The sequence below is a fragment of the Cimex lectularius genome, unplaced genomic scaffold, assembly GCF_000648675.2.
Source record: "Cimex lectularius strain Harlan isolate CLEC.00 unplaced genomic scaffold, Clec_2.1 scaffold43, whole genome shotgun sequence".
NCBI lineage: Eukaryota > Metazoa > Arthropoda > Insecta > Hemiptera > Cimicidae > Cimex > Cimex lectularius.
Window position 1 is genome coordinate 744,642 of NW_019392661.1, and position 20,486 is coordinate 765,127.

A 20,486-nucleotide genomic window follows, 5' to 3' on the forward strand; every position below is an offset into this window, starting at 1 on the left:
ATAATATTCTGTAATTAATGGTTTTCAATTTTTTTTTCTGAAGAAATAATATTAAAACGTTGTTCTTGTCAAAATATACATTCATTTTAACTGGGAAACTGTAAAATTACAAAAAATATATATTTCTATTTTCATAATTATTTCTATTTTTTACTGTATCTGGCTTTATTGTCATACGATCTAGACTTATTTTAGCATTTTCAAACCCGCAGGAAAATTATGAGGTTTCTCTACAGCATTTGGGGTGATAAATCGGACATTTGGTCGTTACACCGAAGAAGGCGAAAGGCCGAAACGTAAGATCAAATAACATCAGGAAAATCTTGTATCTGTCTCTTAATGTGAACGATAAAGTACGAAAAGGTATAAGAAAGCCTAGTGCAGACAGCATACAAATGGTTATTATTATGTCCTGAAATATTTTATATTGATAAAATTTTAATACGCGATATTTTTTAACTATTGCTTTTCGAGATTATTTTGGATTTTCGTTTTTTGATGGAGTAAAATTAAGATGTTATCCTTTCGGTAAAAATATACACAGTATTGTAAAAGAGAAACTTAGCATAAAATTACTAATAATATCCACAAGTAAAGCAATTTTTCATGTTTAAAAAGTTGAGTACTTTATAGTGTAATTTGCAGGTGCACACCCAAAATGTATAATTATAGCACGATATGTGCAAGGGCACTCTCGACACGACACGCAAGAATGGCACAATTACTCAGAAGACAAACACTTTGAGCCCTGAAGATGATCTCAATAAAGATCGGAACGTTGGCACAATAAAGAAAACGTTTTTTAAACCTACGTCAACCAGACCGCATCTCACGATCTCAGAATAATCATTGACTAACGGTCACTAAACACTACACATGGACCATATTAATTATTTAAATTAATCACACTATCATATGCGATTTTATAGTTAATAAATAAATTATATGATCTACACTTTTCTAGTATATATTCTTAAGATTGATTATTTGATCAGTTTACCGTTTTAAATTTAAATTTACCGTTTCTAACTTAAAAGATGACCCATGTGTTATTGTTCGACAATTTATTATAAAAAAATCTCCATGGAAACATTCTGAGAGTGAATTGTAATTCTTTGTGTGAATACATTGAGACGATTTTCTCTGTTCTTTTGTGTTACCGACTTAATAAGGAGATTGCTTGAGTTTGCTAATTTGAAGATTCAAGATCGACAGATTGGAAGACAATATTGATTTAAATTGTTTTTCAATTTTCAATACCCTGCAGTGACTGTAAGTGTACTACTGAAACCCTTCGAGATTTATTGACAGCGAGACATAAAATTATTAATTTTATCCATTAAACAGGTAATTAAAACTACAACATCACTTGATTTGATATAGGAAATTAAATACAACTGCGTGTTACGCAGTGCATAAAGTATATACATTGTACTTATTCATCACATCCCTAAGACCAATTTGCTTTCTTAAATAAAACACATTAAAGAAATGAATTTTTTCGCGGCTGCAAGTGCTGTTGGATTTGCCTATTGCTTGTTCAATTCTTTTTTGACAATAAGAGAAGATAGGCGACAAAAAGAAAAAGAAAGGCGAGCAGCTGAAGAGAGAAAGAAAAGAGAATATGCCGAACTAAGAAAGCGTAGATTCGGCGTGAAACTTGATTTATCTGAAATAATTAAAAAATGCAGCGGACCCAACCTTGAGATACTCGAAAATATGGATGAGGAAACGCTTAAGGAAATAGTAAAAGCATGCGGTTTTCAACAATTCAACGATGTAACATTAGCCACCGGCGAGGCTGCTTTGAGATTCGGTGGATCACAACTCATGTTCGACATTGTGAATGGATGCCCTACTCTCGATAAGTGAGTCAATATCAAATTATTGCAGTCTACACTTGTAACTATAATTTAACAATTTCATTGTGATTTCAGAGATGCGGATAAATTTCTACTTTTCCCCCCAGCTAAACAGTGAATTTCTACCTCAATCAAGACCAACATTTCGTATCAAATAAAGCCTTTCTAATTATTTAGACTTTTTTCTAATATAAGACTAAAAAATATATAAATACTTCTATAATATAAATATAAATAAATGTGTGGTGATTAGTGACCGTTAGTGATGATTATTCGGAGATCGTCAGATGCGGTCTGGTGTGACCGTAGGTTTTAGAAAAACATTTTCTTTATCGTGCCAACGTTTCGATCTTTATTGAGATCATCTTCAGGGCCTGGGATTTACAACCACATCCTACATGTATTTGTTAAATTTAAACAATGTTTGTAAATCCCAGGCCCAATGTTACTGTTAAAAAGTGTCGGCCTTTTGACGACCTTATTTCATGACTATTATTGGACTTAGTTAGGGATCTCAGCCTGCCATTATCCTTCACACAACAAAGAACAAGTTCCAATGTTCTGCTGTTTCTTCCTTCCTCTTGGACCAGGCTTGTTTCTGCCGCTCCAAGTCTCTGTGGTCTGCAGTCCAACTATCATTCTAGCCCTGACATACACTTTCTGCCTTAATACTATCTCAACATTGTTGATAGACAGAGATGTTTGCTGTTATTAGTCTTCGATAATTATCAAGCCAGGCTATGAGTGCCATGCATATGTGATTTCTTTGCGTTCGGCCAGTACCAGCCTGGCAGTGCTGAATGCCAAATGTTGTAATTACCAATGATAGACTTCAATAAAGTCTTGATGAACTTTTTCACATGCCTGGAATACATCCCATTGAACTAAGGACATAATCCATTATCTGATGGATCTATGTTTTTGACGAAGAAGACAGAAAGATTCTGTGTGTTCAGTACTTGTGAAACACCGTCTCAGGTTAACCATTTTCCTGAGGTGAAACATTTCGCAACATAGAGGCGAAACAAGGTGAACCATCAGTTGCTTGAGACGAGCATGCCGTTTATAAGTACCCAAACCACTGCATCTTGGCGATACTTTACGTAAAAAGAAAAAAAAAAACAAAGAAAATGCCGTTGGTAGACCAAAGAATAATTTCATTGGCAAACCCCCATTAGAATTTTCATTTTCTCTTTAAGAGTACCAGCAGTCTCATCATAACGTCACAGAGCTGTACTGTATTTTTAGATATTTTTTTAAAGATTATTCAGAAATCGTGAGATGAGGTCTGATGTGATGTAGGTTTCACAAAAACATTTACTTTATCGTACCAACGTTTCGATCTTTATTGAGATCATCTTCAGAGCCTGGGACAGTACTGGCACTCTCAACACGACATGCAAGAATGGCACAATTACACAGAAAACAAACGCTTTGAGTGAGAAGAAATACTTTGATTGAATATAAAAAATATATTTTGCATTGTATAAATTCAGTTTTTCCATATCCTACATGTATTTGTTAAATTTAAACAATGTTTGTAAATAGCAGGCTCTGAATATGATCTCAATAAAGATCGAAACGTTGGCACGATAAAGAAAATGTTTTTCTGAAACCTACATCACACCAGACCGCATCTCACGATTTCCGAATAATCATCGACTAACGGTCACTAATCACCACACATTTTTTTTTTTAGTTTAATTCTGTCAAAACAAAATTTACTAAATGTTGGCAAATTTGCAATTGATTACGCTGTTGCAAACACAAATAATTTTTAATAATATTTAAATAATTAAAATGTATAATACTTAGATGTTTCAGACATATGCCAGTTTTTATTCAATCATTGATTGTTCTATATTAGGTGGTCATAAAATAACAACATCGACAAGATTCTCCCATCAAACCTACAGCCATTTTCATATATTATTACATGCAGTATATATAGTTTGTCAATTGTAAATTATATTTTGAAAAAAACTTATTATTACCTTTATGGGATAGGACAATTAGCCCATTCCCTGTCATATAATGTAAGCAGCATTAATAGCAATCATATGAAATTATTATTATTTTAATGTAGCTAAAAATTTACTACTGATGGAGTTAATAAGCATGTGGGTTAAGGCATTCCCATAGTGGTTAAGGTAGGATGCTTTACATAAGATGAACGAAAACATAACTGAAATGGGGAGACTTACGGCTAGCTTTGGCAATTCCTTGGCGAATTCCAACACTCTCTGCGATCCTCTAGTGTTGTGCTCAACTGATTCTTTTAATCCGGCTTCGAGCTTGAGCGAGGCCGCGAAGTTGAACACGATGCTCACGCTCTTTTTGATCTCGTTCTTCGCGTCAATGCCTATGCCGAGGCCATCCTGGGTGATGTCGCCTTCCACGGCGACCACCTTCTTGAAAACGTCCGGATTCTCTCTTCTCAGACATTCGAAAAGCTATAGAGATAAATAAAAGATCGAGATATTCAGTTGTAAATTGTAAATATCCAATGATGGACGGGAAATACTCACGGGGAGTTTGAACATTTCCGACACCCTAGTCTGCACGTTGTTGCCCCTTTTGGGCCTGCAGATGAAGTAGACGGTTACGATCCCTGGGCAGCATCTAAGCAATTTCTCGATCAGGACTTTTCCCATAAATCCCGATCCGCCTGTGACGAGGATGCTCCTCCCCTTGTACCATTCTCTCATGGACATCTAAAATAAAATAATTTTGATTATGCAACTGTTTTTGTTTAAAAACTGAAGACAGCCCAAAGAGGAATAAAAAATCATCTAATGTAGCTTATAATTAGAATAGAGAGTAGTTTTGGCGTTAACTTTTATATAATAACCAAACAGTAAGTTTCATAATCAGGCGGCTAAAGCCGGGACGTCTCAACTTCCGGACTTAACCACTGCGATCCGGCCCTCCGAAGCTAAAATTGCATAAAAGCAGGATTAAGACAAGGTGGCCGTGTTCGTGGGCCGGATCGGCAGAGAAGCTCTTAATCCAGTAAGAGCCTGTACATAGGTGGCCCTCGTCTAAGAAGGATCATCATCACCTGATTAAGAATGGGTCATGGGAAGTTGACATACGGACACTTACTTTTGGGCCAAAGCCCGCATATGTGTCCGGTACGTGGAGAAAGGTTGTTCGATGTGTCCCATGTAAATGACGGGCGCATTTCATTGGCTCCATATAGGGCGCGTGTAAGAACGTCACTCGATGTGAGAATCGTGTTTGAGTACGGTAGCGAGTATCCGGGTCCCCTAATTTGATTTTAGGAGAAACAGGGTTGTTTAATTACATATAGTACTGATAGTATTATTTCCCTAGCGGATGCTGAGGGTGAATGTATTTATTGGCGTGAATGTGTAGTGTAAGTGGGCTTCTAGTGGAATATTGAGTACCCCACCAACCCTCAATTAGGCTAGTTATAATAACTGTAAAGGGTGATGGAGGAAAATCGATTACTCTACCACCCTAATTAAGTGAATGGTATGTAAAGAATATTTTTTAAGAATGGGCGAAAGCGTGAATAGATTTTGGTTCAGCAATGTTGGACGCTGAAATGACCTAGCTGTTGACAGCACCCAGAGCCCAACCTCGGCTGGACGGATAAGACAGACATCTGACCGGGACAACCTACACCCGAGGTGGGTGATTCTCGCCTGTCGGTAATTGATTGTAAATTACAAGAGTTGGAAATGCCGGTGGACAGGCGTAAATGAATAATAGGCGCAACTCTCTGGGTGTATATATATGTACATACATGTGCAGATTTGAGCTTATATAAATCAGTAATCAATAACGTTGAGATGGTGAGTTGCGGGTGGATCGGCATCACGATAGCTCAATTGGTTAGAGCAGCGGCGTATTGAGCTGAAGGTTGTGGGTTCGAATCCCGCTCGTGACACTAACTTTTTCATTTTAATCAATACCTTACATAAAAAGATTAATTAATTGAAAGAAGTTATTTGGTCAATCATAATACGAAATATAATGGATTTAGTAAATTAATATATATCCATTTTAAAGCAGCGGCGTATTGAGCTGAAGGTTGTGGGTTCGAATCCCTCTCGTGACACTGATTTTTTAATCTCAACCAAAACCTTACATAACAATAATAATTAATTGAATTTAATATTTAAGTTTATATCGGAAATTTGAAACAGATTTTTGTAAATAGGATACGAATTATTTTGAGCAAAAAACATAAATAAACTATTGTGAAGTTAGTTCTAAGCATTTATTTTATTTTATTCTTAATATACGGAAATGCTGGCAGCAAATCTTACATCAACTAAGAAAATTAAATCTAATAATTAAATTAATTTCTTAACTATTATTTCATGGACATCTAAGATAAAAACAGCACTTTTATGGAGAAACGAAGCGTTTTACGCTAAGCCTCGCATACTGTTTGGTTTTTTTTTAGATTTTCCTCATACATATAAAAAACATTTATAATTTGTATAGTAAAAATTATTATTGCAAAATTTATGTAATCTTATTTTTTTGAAAAATGTATTCAAACAACATGACGCTTCACATTCACCTAAATCAATAATGATCGGATGTTTGATTCCGAAGAGTTAATGTCACAGCCTCTTCAAAAAGGCGATTTAACCAATTAATCTTATTCACTTGTAACTATGTCGAAAAACACACAAATTTTGCCAAAAAATATATTGGAGTGAATAAAAAATTTTGCGCAAAATTCATTTTATTTTAATGGATTCTTCAAACAAGGAGATTTTGCAGGTCGATTACACGATGGAACAGGATTTCAAATCTGGTTTCATTCAATGCCCTCTTGTCATTATGGATTTTTTTATCTAGCATCAAGAAAATCGGGTCTAACCGGGAAATTTTATCCGACTTTCCTCACGAATAAAAAAAAAATTGTCGTCGAATTTCTGCAGATTGTTATCATTTAATTTGCTAATAATTATGAACATAACGCACATTTTCAGACTGCAAAACCAAGAAACACAGCTACTGATATTGAAAAGAAAACAGGAATTTTTTGCAAAGCAGGTCGTCCTTGCACAACATCTGGAATTCTCATCGATCATAGTTATCAAGATATTTCAACCGGTTGATAAATTTTACATTTTTCAAAATCCGCACTCCATTCTCGCAAATATGTGAAGAAATAGAGAGAAAGTTGTTGTCTTATGGAAAAAATGTTTATAATTGTATCCCGTAAGAATTGGCAAGTCTGACTATCAGAGAATCCATTATGTCCGATTACTCCGACTTTCTTTTTTCCAACCTGCCCAGAACAAATGTAAAACGTCGGTGTGATTTTATCTGTAAGACGGATTGATTGCCCTAGGGAAAGTGTTGCTCCTATCGAGAAAACAATCAAACCTGAGGAATAACTATGATTTCAAATAATTACTTGAAACGCCAATTTTTAATTTATGAATATTTATTGGTTCGTTAAATCTTACTGATACAGATATTTATTCTTTTGTTTAGCCGTTTAGCCACAATGTGGTCAAATTCAAGTTTGTTCCACAATTGCCATTTTAACCACAACACCATATAAAAAATAATAATATATATATTTTTTATTAAGCAACTGCACCGCAAGTAACAAGTTTATCGGTCGATAAAACAGTCATCTATATTCATTCTGAAACGTATATGGAAAGGGAGAGTCAATGCCGTCAGTGACAAGACAAGGTTGAAACATCCTTAAAAAAGTCCTTGACCCCGTGCCGAAGAAAAGGAAGAAAGAATAAGCGACAACATATATCAATAGTATAATTATTTCCTTCTGCATTTATTATTTTGTCAATTAATAAAATTTCTCGGACAAATCCAGCATCCTTTCATTTGCCTTGATCTCGTTTTCAACACACCGTCGAATTACATTATTGACCAAGTCATTTACAAATACGATCCTACTTTTTATTAACCATTATATATAAAAGTCAAAGCTTACAAATAATTAATAATTTTTAATTTCTAATTTTTTCAAAATATGTTTTTTATTATTCAGATATCAATTAACTACACCTATGAAAGACCATCGTTTCAGAAAGTTCAAGCTTTAATCTGCCACCCATTCATTGTTCTTGATAATTATCCAGGAGTAAAATACAACAGGTTTTGAAGGAATGGCACGAAATGCTATCTAGCAGGAAGGTGTGTCGCAAGGCGGGGTAATCGGTTTTTATTTTTCTTTATTTTTATAATATATTAAAGGCGCAGTATCGAGTGATACAATAAAAGATTTAAGATATATTAATTATTTGTTACACCTTACATGTACTTTCCTTAATAGATTGTTTTTTCCTTCTTTTACCATAATTATTCAGATATCGTGAGATGCGGTCGGGTGTGATGTAGGTTTCAGAAAAACATTTTCTTTATCGTGCCAACGTTTCGATCTTTTATTGAGATCATCTTCAGGGATTTACAAACAATGTTTACATTTAACAAAATTCACTTTTCCACATCCTAAATGTAATTGTTAAATGTAAACATTGTTTGTAAATCCCAGGCCCTGAAGATGATCTCAATAAAAGATCGAAACGTTGGCACGATAAAGAAAATGTTTTTCTGAAACCTACATCACACCAGACCGCATCTCACGATTTCTGATTAACTATCGATTAACTGTCATTAATCTCTACACATTTTTACCATAATAATATTTTCAATATTTACTATTAACTAATGTAATAAAACAATGGCAAAGTGATCACAATGTAGAATTTAGAATCCCTTGTTACTTTTTGTCTACACATACAGCACACAGATCATGTCCATACGTGAAGTTTTTATTGTTAATACACAAGATATTGTATTTTTTCATGGTGTCTTGTAAGCCTTTTATGTAAGAAATTTTCGTCTAGGAGGTTCTACATTTTTTCAAAATTTATAAATTTTAACTCCTCCCGAAGAAATATTCAGTGCTGTCGGGTAAGTGACGTATGGAGAGTAAAAGTAATTTATTAGCGAGAATGGAGTTGATTCAACCCCGCCGCGAGGAAGATATTGAATGTGTGGTTTTATATTTGTACAGTGTGGTGATGTATATATGTGTATTGTGTGTTTTCTTCCTATTCTGTAGTTGACAACCTGAGGGACAAACGAGTCGCTAGCATTTTAGGAGATAAACTTAGTTTTCGTATAAAAGCCGAGTCAGTAACAAATCGAGACGCTCAAATGGCTCCAAGTTTAAACATACGCGTGGAAGACCAGAAAAATAAGCAAAACACGCTGAGAATCGACGACCTACACAAATGGAATAACAGGTTTTACTTTATGATATTTATTTATTTTAAAACATCTAAGAAAACTCTATCCACCGCAAAGTAATAAAATCTAACAGATTAACATCAACATTTGTTGTTGTAATAATTCAAATCAGACTGATTCAGGAAGGTCGGTGGTTTTGCTTTTTCACAATTTCTAAGGCTTATTAACTTTTTCACTCGCGCTCAGAGTAGGTCACAGGATCTGTTTAGACGTTATTCGGACGAAATCGGGATGACATTTTCTGCACGTGAGGATTAGAGTGGAATTTTTTTGTACCTGTTTCTTGTAACTTCTTTCATAAAAGGAGCGTTTAGGCCGTTATGGATGGTGCGGTTGGATACATAGAACGGATCGTTAATCCATATGTTCATGATTCGTTGATTGTAGGGTCTAGATTCTGCGGAGATTGGAAAGTTTGGTAATTGGCTGAACCCCACAGTTCTATGCCGTATTGGTTTGAGTATTGATTTGTGTACAGGTATTTTTTGTCGAGGGATAATTTAGATCTGTTTTCTCTTTCTTTTAAGTTAGTAATGTCTTGTAAAAAATTAATTATTAATTTTAAAATTTAAGTGCAAAGTCGAAAAACCACATTGGGATACGACCTCCAGGCAAACGTCATTTTGTGTTAAAAACTACCATTATAGTGATGAAATTTTAAATATTTTATCCATCTTTGAGTTAATATTATTAATTATATTTCAATTATTGACAAATAAATAGCGGCTTTTGGTGAAAGAACTCAAAACTATTCGGTATGTGGTTGAAATTACATTTTAGAAAAACTATCAGGGATGAGGCCCAATTAAAAAGAGCACTTAGTTTCTTCATAACTTCAGAGGAATATTCCTACAAACATATATATATAATCGTCAATTGCACTTTACAATTTACCTTAATATTTTAAAAGATAAATATCTATTCATAATTTTAGAACCTATGATTTTAATTATCAAATATTGAACAATAATGTAATGGCACTAGGTACACCATGACTAGGTGCATTCTGCTGTAGAATACACATTTTTTAGTATATAGAGCGAGTTTAATTTCTACCCCCCCCCTATATTTTTTTAACGGGACGTTTTTGGGAAATAGCCTGAGATACACACACTTTTTCACTTTCATTTTCTAACAATCTTTTAAATTATTAATTAAAGTTTCAAAGTCGTGATGATAGATACATCTGGAAATATTGATATATTCCTCTAAATTTCAACGAAGTAACTAAGTGCTCTTGCAAATTGGGACTTATTCCCGGTCTATTTTTTTAATATAAGTCAAATTCTCAACCACGTACCTAATAGTTCTGATTTCTTTCACCAAAATCAACTTTTTTTTGTCAATATTTCAAATAATACTTATTAATAATTTCAATTAATTAAGGTTTTTAGTTGAGATAAAAAAGTCAGTGTCACGAGCGGAATCGAACCCACGACCTTCGGCTTGATATGCCGCTATTACACCACTTGAGCTATCGTGACTCCGATCCATTCGGTCACTAACTTCCTATCTCAACCCCACCATTTGAATTTTCAATTCAATTTTTGAATTTTAGAATTGGCAAAAAGGAGGGAAAATTCAAAAGGTGGGGTTGAGATAGGAAGTTGATGACCGAGTGGATCGAGGTCACGATAGCTCAAGTGGCAGAGCAGCGGCGTATCTAGCCGAAGATCGTGGGTTCGAATCCCGCTCGTGCCATTGATTTTTTTCATCTCAACTAAAAGCCTTAATTAATTGTAATTTCACCAAAATATTACCACTTTGGGCTCCAAACTAGATAAAGATTTTAGCACAATAGTTCATAAAAGGCAGCCACACTTACACCTGCAGTAGCTAATTGCCATTAAAAAATATATATAATACAAAATATATAAAAAAGATATAATACATAAATTGCAATTGTCCGCCTACACTCGCTAGGCGTTGGTTCAGTTAAAATGTTTATATATGCTGGACGTTTACATGTATTTGATCATTTATTCACAATTTAAAGTAATATTAATTATTTAATGTAATAATAAATCTTGTTATTTTCCTTAAACGTTCTGGTTTAAAAATGCCAAACAACGTAACATTATTTGTTATCTACGTTTAATAATTGCTAGTTTGTTTTAATGTTGCAAGATCAACATACGTCGGAGGACCCCGGTGAAAATGTTTTGAGCGGAAACGCGTCTGACTCCAGTGGAGATCGCAGCAAGAATAAGCTTGCCAGGGATCAATTTGAACAAATACACAAAATCACGATAGCTCAAATGGTTAGAGCAGCGGCGTATTGAGCCGAAGGACGTGGGTTCGAAACTCGCTTGTGACACTAAATTTTTCATCTCGGCCAAGACCTTACATTTAAAAAAAAGAATAATTAATTGAAAGAAATAATTAGACCACTAATGGATGAAATTACACAAAGTTCCCCAAACCGGAAAAAAAGTCATTTCCAGTAAGTGAGAATTTCTGCCGATGACAGTGTGAATAAAATTGAAAAAGTCTTATCTCCCTTGTTTGTTCATCTACCGATCCATGTTTAATTGAGAAAGGGAAACGAGTCCAAACGGTAACTACATCGACGGAAACGTAACCCGCGGATCAACGGTCTCCCTGGAGAATTTGTGATGTAACTCCAAGAACTGGACGTGGCCACTTTCGCTGAACATCGACCTCACTCGGTAGCCTTCACCCGGTGTGGACAAGTCGAACTGGAGTAAAATAAAAAAAAATCTAAAAGAATTTCGCTTATGATTTTGTACAATTTTCCTATGCATATTTAGTTAACTATAATTGACTTTTTGGAGTTTGATCATTCTATTGGAAAAAAGAGAATAATAAATGTTTACTATTCTTAGACCTCATCTAAAATAGTTACCTGGGATTGGCGTATTATTTAGTTTTGCGAAAGCAATTTGGGCAAATAAGAAAGAAAATGTTATTTCGTCCATTAGTATATTCGCATCAGATGAAAAAGATCGTAAAAATTATACTTATTGTGTACATTAAGTTTTCCTCTTAACTTACTTAAACAGAATGATAAGTTATAACCTTAAAAAAAATACCGAGTGAGCCTAGATGGTTCGGGGTGTGTAATATACTACGCTCTTTAAGAGCTATTGTATCCCCAGTTATATATTATATACTTATAGCACATCAATGTTGTTCATCAAGGAACTTGATCAGTAGACCCGGTTTCAGTAGTTGAATTTCGTTGTACATCCTAAAACGCTTCTTTCTGCGGGCAAATGTGGTGCCACAGTTCTGTGGTGTGTTTGGAGTCTCCGCTTGTTTGCATAATCTGCGCCTGCCGTGTTGGGTTATACCAGTCTTTTTGAAATGCCCATTGAGCCGGTAATATCCTGTCAGAATTCGATGTTTTTCCTGCCTTCTTTGATGCATTTTGTTTTTCTTTCCTTCCAAAATTTGCTATAAGTTCACTAATTTCGTGGTCCGCTTGACCAATTAATACTTTACAATTAATTAAGGTTTCTAGTTGAGATGAAAAAAAGTCAATGGTACGAGAGGGATTCGAACCCACGACCTTCGGCTAGATACGCCGCTGCTCTACCACTTGAGCTATCGTGACCTCGATCCACTCGGACACCAACTCCCCATCTCAACCCCACCTTATGAGTTTTCCCTCCTTTTGCCATTTTTCAAATGTCGTGTAATCGGTTTGGATTCTCGACGACAATTGAAATGGCGACGGAGAGCTTTAGTGAAGTGTACTTCATTTTAATTCATTAAATTCACTAATTTCGTGGTCCGCTTGACCAATTAATACTTTACAATTAATTAAGGTTTTTAGTTGAGATGAAAAAAAGTTAATGGCACGAGAGGGATTCGAACCCACGACCTTCGGCTAGATACGCCGCTGCTCTACCTGCTTTGCTATAAGTTTCTTGGATTGTTTATGCCCAATGAGTGAATTCCACTGGTTCCTCATTTTCATTTTGTCCTTTTGTCTAAGGACCTTATTGATAGTATGAATTCCTATGCCACAAAAGGGCTCAGGTCCTATCAGGTATATAGCAGCAACTTTATTTTGCGTACCTAACCTATTACTAGTTTTGCGATTCACAACCATCTTTAGGCTAACCATGTCAGTGCTTTAATGGTTGCTGCTTGCTTAAAATATCATCCTTTATTACTATTATCCTATCATTTTTTAACTTACCTACGTATTGATACAATTGAACTTCTCTATGCAACAATTACACATCTAAGTACAAATCAAACAGCCAAGCAAAACGAGGATGAGGTAGAGATGTAAATAATGATATAATTTCAGTAAAAATCTGTAGTAATTATATTCTCTTGCTGACTTTTAATATGACAAAGTTACAAGTATTTATTTTTTCTTACGAGTGTTCGCAACAGCAGAGGTCATATAAACCCTCAGGGTGCCGGTGTTTTTGAAATTTGTGAGAGTATGTCGGGTTCGAACGCTGGGCCGCTGGATTCGAACCCGGGACCTTCGCCTTACAATGATGAGCGCCGTGTCAACGCCTAAACCGTTGAGGCCACCGACCCCCCCCCCCTACAAGTATTATTCTGGAACGTTTAATAAAAATTAGTATTTTAATGATTTCGTAATATTATCAACGTATTAATCGATCTCCGTGTGTTTCGCATAACTTCACTACTAGAGTAATTTTATCACCTGAATGTTTTGATATAAACTTGATGAAATTTTAAACATTACCAAACGAAATAATTAAAAAGTTTGCGAAAACCATCGAAATATTTTTCATCCTTGGTTTGCTGGCCAAGTAACCTTTTATGAGTAGTTATTTTATCATGGCTTTACAACAGCACTTCGTCTGACTTATATAACAAGTAGAACTACTTACGTATTTGTCAATTTACAAAAATGCAATAGAGTAAAGCTTACTGTAAAACAAGAAAGTGGGAAAAATGTTATTAGGCTGGGTGTGAATTAATTTTTCTCGCTGTCTTTTTCTGGTACAAATGAAAAACAAATAAAAGTAATAAATGTTCAAATATTTACAAAGTGGCATAATAACCTATTTAAAGTATCTGTGTTTACAGAAATTCCATCCAAACTAAACGAAACGTCAAAAATGTTGAGCTCGAAATAAAAAACAGACTCAGACAGAAAGTGAGATGGATAAAAAATATTTAAAAAATACTGGAAAAATTAAGAAAACACAATGAAATAAAAAATAAGTGCAAAAACGTTTTTGTCTCAAATTAAGTTCTTTAAAAAATAAGTCATTTTCGAAATGCCTTGATATGTCAACGAGTGAGGATAAGGAGATCGTTACGATCGGAAATTACAAAATCACAGATTTGTCTCTTACCTGGAAATCTCAAACTGAATTAATTTATGTCGTAAAGAATGTCAACGACATTAATTTCCCATGGGAACAAACTCGTATTGGCCGAGGGTTGCTCATATAATCGAGCAGAAATAATAGAGAATTTATTGCTATGATAGGTGACTACTTTAAAAGGACAAAAGTGTCATATATGCCATCACATGCGAATGCGGAGACATATATCCGACTGACAGGTCCGTTTAGGGACAATGACTGAAAATGAAACTGCGTGACTCGCTTGACAGAAAACCATGACGAACCCTCAACAATACGTACAACCATGAAACTGCTACAAGGCGAACAAAAAGGACAAAAAATAAAAGCTTGGAAATATACAAACACATCACATTTAACACGAAAACAACTCATAAACAAATAAATTAATCACAGTTTTCATACATATTTTACACCGTTCAAAACAATAAAAAGAACACCAAATTCAGAAAAGGAAAAACTTAATACACCAAAGACACCGACGAAAAATAAACCGCCAGTACACACCTTCGGTGGGACCTAACAGAATCACACTGAAGATGTCGAAAGGAGTCTGAAAGAACAAAAAGGTCCAGGAAGAATAGGCAGACAAGAAGATCAATGAATATCAAACCATACATGACCTTGAAACTACATATCCAACAAGAATTTATGTGTTGAACAGTCAGATTCGTTTTGACAAAGGTGCATGTGGGTATTTTGAACACACCGACAACGGAAGCAAAAAATCCTGCTTCCACAGATTTGGAATCATATCAACACCTCCTTGATTACAAGAAGCCCTGAAACTGAAGAACTGAAACAAATGGTTAACAATAGTTTGGTTTATCTGGCTTTCACTTAAATTTAGTTGTTGTGAAGCCATACGAAAATTGGTGAATTGAATATCTTTTTTTATACGAGGAGAAATATTGAGTGTTTGGGGAAGAATTTGTGATGTATGTTCTGTTAGTTTTTGAACGTTTTGCTGTGCAACGTCTGATATGTTTTTAATAAAATTTTCCATTTTTTCTGTTGCTTCTAATTCAGGCCAACTTTTTATAAAACTATCAACGAGCGCGCTTATTAGAGTTTTATGACTTTCATTTAAAACACTCTGAATGAATGTATGTAAGCTATCAATTTGGGCTTTATTGATATCTCCACATTCTGCCATCATGTGTTTTTTAGATTTTTTATTTCGCCCCATTTTTTTTTAAATTTTGTTTTTAATGAAAATAGATTAATTTTATGATCACTGAGTCTTACGCTCTGCTACCACTATTTGTAGTGATTATTTGACTTTTTTATAGTCGGAGGATCGTACCTCAGTGAATCTTGAACAAATAGAACAAAAAACTTTATCTTCTAAACTAAATATATTGTAATAATAAATTATAAAAAAAGATCAATGCTTAATCACATAATTATATTAAAAAAATAAATTCCTAATCACAAATTATAAAAAGATTAGTGCTTACAATAAGAATAAGAAAAATACAAAAAGGAAAAATTAACCAAAATTCTTGTGCATGCACAAACAGAAACGCTTACTGTGTGTGTTGTGTACAATGTACCTTTAACTAAATTAAAATTAAAAAACATAAACTGATAACACTTCATAATCAATTTTAAAACTTAATACGGGCCACGTTTTTCTTCTCACCTTTTCTTAACAAGAATGAGCCGGTCACACTAGGTCTATCTTTTCTATTCGTCTCCATGGTGTGGAGAAATAGCGGGCTTTATGAAATTAACGTTATAATCTATAGGGAACATAAAAAATAGCTCGGAAATTCAATAAAATAAAACTTAAAAGAATTCGGTTTCTGAAGAAGCTATTTGTAAGACGAAAAACCTAGGTAAAATATATTTTAAAAAATTACAACGGAATTAGGAAGAATCCGGAGGCAAGAAAACATTCGTGTGTATGTCTGTGTCTTTTGGGTCTGTGTTTGGGTTTTGTGTACATAACTTAATTCTTTGTTGTTGTTGTTTTTTTTTTCAATTATTGGGCTTACAATTGATAACACAAAAATACGTCAGAATTATATTTTGGAATAATGTAAATACTGGTTTTTCTGACAATAAAGAGTTCGATTGTCCGGTTTGTACTCTCTCGTACTCCTGAATATAATATATATATATATATATATATATATACACATACATAAAAATTTTATGAAAAAGTAATGAAAACCTTGTCTAACTGTAACTGTGGTTTTGAAGATTGTATTTTTGAATAATTTCATCCTTATTGTTGATTACTGACTTAGACAACTAACTAAAAAAGTTTTAGTCTTTTAGATTGCAGAGTTAAATACCTGCCAGTGAAGGCCTGATTTGCCAGTAAATGTAACTTACTCAAGCAACGTAAAAAAAAAATTGGCAAAATTTATTTTTGTTGAAACTTAAGAATAAAACGACAAGTGTTTAAAAATTTTCGAAGGGTTTAATCTGTTTTCCTTGGAAGTAGTATCTTGGAAATTCAACAACGAACTGTTACCAAAACAATAAAGTTTGTTCTATTTTGTTCCACTCTGTTTTGTACTGAGTTATATGGATGTGTTTTTGGAAAAATGTAATATTGCATCTTTCTGTTTACTAATTTTTCAATTAAATTGGTGGACTCCACAAATCCGATTTGAAGGTCCATTGGAGCTTACCCTATGACAGAAAAAGAAACGAAGAAATAGAAACACAGGCGAAATAACCATTAAGTACTTGAACTTTAATCTAGTCTAGTTGGAAATTGAAATTACCTGTCATAACAATATTTATTTATTTAATTATTTACTTATTCATATGTTTTTAATTATTTATCTTAAATTCAGTTCCTTGTTATTTATTTAAACATTTGATTAAACCCTTCTTTTTGTGGTTTTTTGTATATATTTTTTCCATGATACAATTTTGTATGATAAATAACATTTCTGTATATATTTAAATCGTATTGTAGTAGGAAGTTATAGTACTTCACTTTCCCTATACTCTGTTGTTTTATGTTCTGTACTGAAATCATGTAAACATTCATTCATTTGGACTAAATTAAACTGATTTATATTTTTCCTACTGCTTCAGTGTCATTAACTTTAAAAGAACAACATTGCTGAAAAGTAACATAAAAAAATAATAAGAAATATTGTTTTTTCTTTTCATGTTTTTCTGTGAAAATAGTAAAAGATAATAATAATAATAAACGTTTTTAAATTCACAACTATAAAGTATGCCATGAGTGTTTTAGACCAACTAATTACCAGACGCTTTTTATTGTTTGACGGCTATAAAAGTTCGACTTTTGGAACCGTGACAACTGTTGTATTAAAGTTATACGGAACAGTCACAAGATTAATTTAATAAATGGAGTTTTTACGTCAGTTAATTGCAAACTAGTCGATCTATTTTCTTAAATAAAATAAGCAATTTCTAAAATAAATTAGGCATTATCTTTTTTGAAGCAGAGCAATGAAAATAATAGTATCTGTTAAAAAATCAATTTTCATTGTGTAATTTATTTCGATCAAAAAGAATTACACTCCCTGAAGTATTTTTTTATCGAACAATTTAAATTTTAGTTCGCAACGGATAGAAAAAGTTGAGGTTATTGATTGGAATCGTGAAGATTTTGGAAGGCGAAAGTAAAGGCATGCGAGAAACGTGGGATAGTATCACGTTTCGCCCTTTTCTTACGATCTGACCGTTTCCTTCTGACAACTCTAGGTTAAATTTTCAAAAAAGGATTACAGTTATTTCCCTTCATATTAAAACGACACGCTGACTATTCTTATGTCAGATCTGCTCTAAATTTATACTTTAAAAAAAGGCAAATCAATAATATTGACTACAGTATAAGAGTCCTTTATTTTTCTGAACTGTTCCACCAGTTTTTCTTCTGCCATGTGGGAGATTTTAACATTACTCGTTTATTCTCTTAAATTCACTAATTTCGTGGTCCGCTTGACCAATGAATATATTACAATTAATTAAGGGTTTTAGTTGAGATAAAAAAGTCAATGGCAAGAGCGGGATTCGAACCCACGATCTTCGGCTTGATGCGCCGCTAATGCAATCCGATTACACGACATTTGAAAAATGGCAAAAAGGAGGGAAAATTCCAAAGGTGCGGTTGAGAGGGAAGTTGGTGTCCGAGTGGATCGAGTGGTAGAGCAGCGGCGTATCAAGCCGAAGATCGTGGGTTCGAATCCCGCTCGTGCCATTGACTTTTTTATCTCAACAAAAAACCTTAATTAATTGTAATTACTCGTTTATTTCTCAAAACTTTAGTTTTAGAAGTAATGTTAAAATCTGCCACAAGATAGAAGTCTGAGGAGGAGCCGTGTTCTGGGCTGTCACCTATCAAGAAATTCAGGTTGAACAGTTCAGAAAATTAAAGATGTAAATAAGCAAAACCACCTTCAAGCAGGACATACAAAAAATAAGAAATTTTAATTTGAAAGGGGAAAATTAATTTTGCAATCTAAAACTGGTTAGGTGCAATCACTTTAAATTAATATAAATGATTTGAGGTAGAGTGAGCATGGCAGTTCACTTGTTGGAAAAGATAGCTCTACTCACAGAAGTTTAGTTAGTTTTAGTTTTTAAACTTCTTTCAGTAAAATCAACTTTTCCAAAAAGTCACTTTAAATTGGTAAGCAATGTGTTCTGGTGTTTAAACCACTCCTATTTATCTTTTTGGACAAGATGGTTTTACTTACAGAATTGTTGTTAGGAACTACCCGGATTTTGAACGTTCTTCAATATGTCTAGAAAAATAAACATTAAACCCTCATCATCAGGTGAAGAATTTCTCCAAAAAGTATTTCGGCTTGAACTGTGGTTTATCATGCTGCCCAATTTTGAACGTGCGAAAAACGCGAATTACAACACGACTAAATATTATTCCAATAAATACTGTAAGAAAAATAATTTTAATTAAGTAATTTGTATGTCGAATACTATTTAAGTGCATGTTTAAAATTGGGGGGAGGGGTAAATCAAAATCTGTTAGATTATTTATGGATTTACCTCTATGTTTAACTCTACATTTTTTTAAAAATTTCAAACCAATCTACTTTTCTCACTTTTTGTTGAAACACTGTAAAACTGTTGTATTTAAATTTAAATTGATGTTATGATTTGTTTTATTTAGAATTTAGATTTTCCTTAAATTCAGAAATTTGTTCGATTTAGGCACGTGTCCTTTAGCCTTCGTTTTAATTTCCCTGCCTCGTTGTTCTATATGCAATCATTCCAAGTAAATTTGTAAACCCCGCTATATGACAAATAGTCAACATGTCTTAGATTTTGAGATGGTGTTTCTCAGCGAGCAGGCACCTTTAAAAGCTACTCTAAATCCTTCTCGTTTAAGACTTTCACCTACTTTTTCCGGCAGTTCTTCAATGTATGGGATAAACGAAGGTCAAATTGCTATGAAAAGTGCTGATTTTCTATTCTCAAATGATCAGCATGCAATAAAAAATTCATACCAATGAACTTGAAACCCCAAATTTTATACGGGACGGTCAAAATCCACAAATATAGTAAGCCAGTTAGACCAATAATGCCCTTTTATAATTGTCTGTGCCACAAAGAATTAAGATTAAAACCCACACTAACTCAAATCTAAATTCGGTATTAACAATTCTGAAGGTGTATAGAATTCACGTGACACAATACATACATATATGTATGATTATTCGTGAAAATTAATGATATAGATGTGCAAAATTAAAATAAACTCTGTGTCTCTGTGTGAGTGAGTGAGTGAGTGAGAGTGTGTGTGTGTGTGTGTGTGTGTGTGTGTGTGTGTGTGTGTGTGTGCATAATTGTAAAGTTTTGATTGTTACAAATAATTTGTTTTTAAAACTATGTACATTCATATTTAGCAACATAAAACTTATTTGTTCTATAATTAAGAAAACAGAAAAATAACTAAATATTTTTTATATTGGGTTGTCCGGAAAATAATGCAGGATTTTGGTATTAAACAAAAAAAAAGAAACTAGTTACTTTAAAGCAATGTTCTTTAATCAAAATAATT

General features: G+C 33.7%; 2 protein-coding genes across 2 annotated transcripts in view; one reads left to right on the top strand and one right to left on the bottom strand.

The window, feature by feature from the left end:
- The window catches only part of LOC106662589 (putative fatty acyl-CoA reductase CG5065), a 46,295-nt gene that overhangs the window by 23,358 nt on the left and 2,451 nt on the right, over positions 1-20,486 (bottom strand). The window contains exons 2-3 of the mRNA XM_014386784.2: positions 4,391-4,576; positions 4,067-4,315 (exon numbers count right to left, since the gene is read on the bottom strand). Of these exons, the coding sequence (XP_014242270.1) occupies positions 4,067-4,315; positions 4,391-4,576 (435 nt within the window). The remainder of the gene's footprint in view (positions 1-4,066; positions 4,316-4,390; positions 4,577-20,486) is intronic.
- Positions 1,087-2,022, top strand: LOC106662591. Its single transcript, XM_014386787.2, has 3 exons — positions 1,087-1,272; positions 1,348-1,868; positions 1,938-2,022. Exons 2-3 carry the CDS (start codon positions 1,492-1,494, stop codon positions 1,978-1,980), a joined length of 420 nt encoding a protein of 139 aa, XP_014242273.1. The 5' UTR covers positions 1,087-1,272; positions 1,348-1,491; the 3' UTR covers positions 1,981-2,022.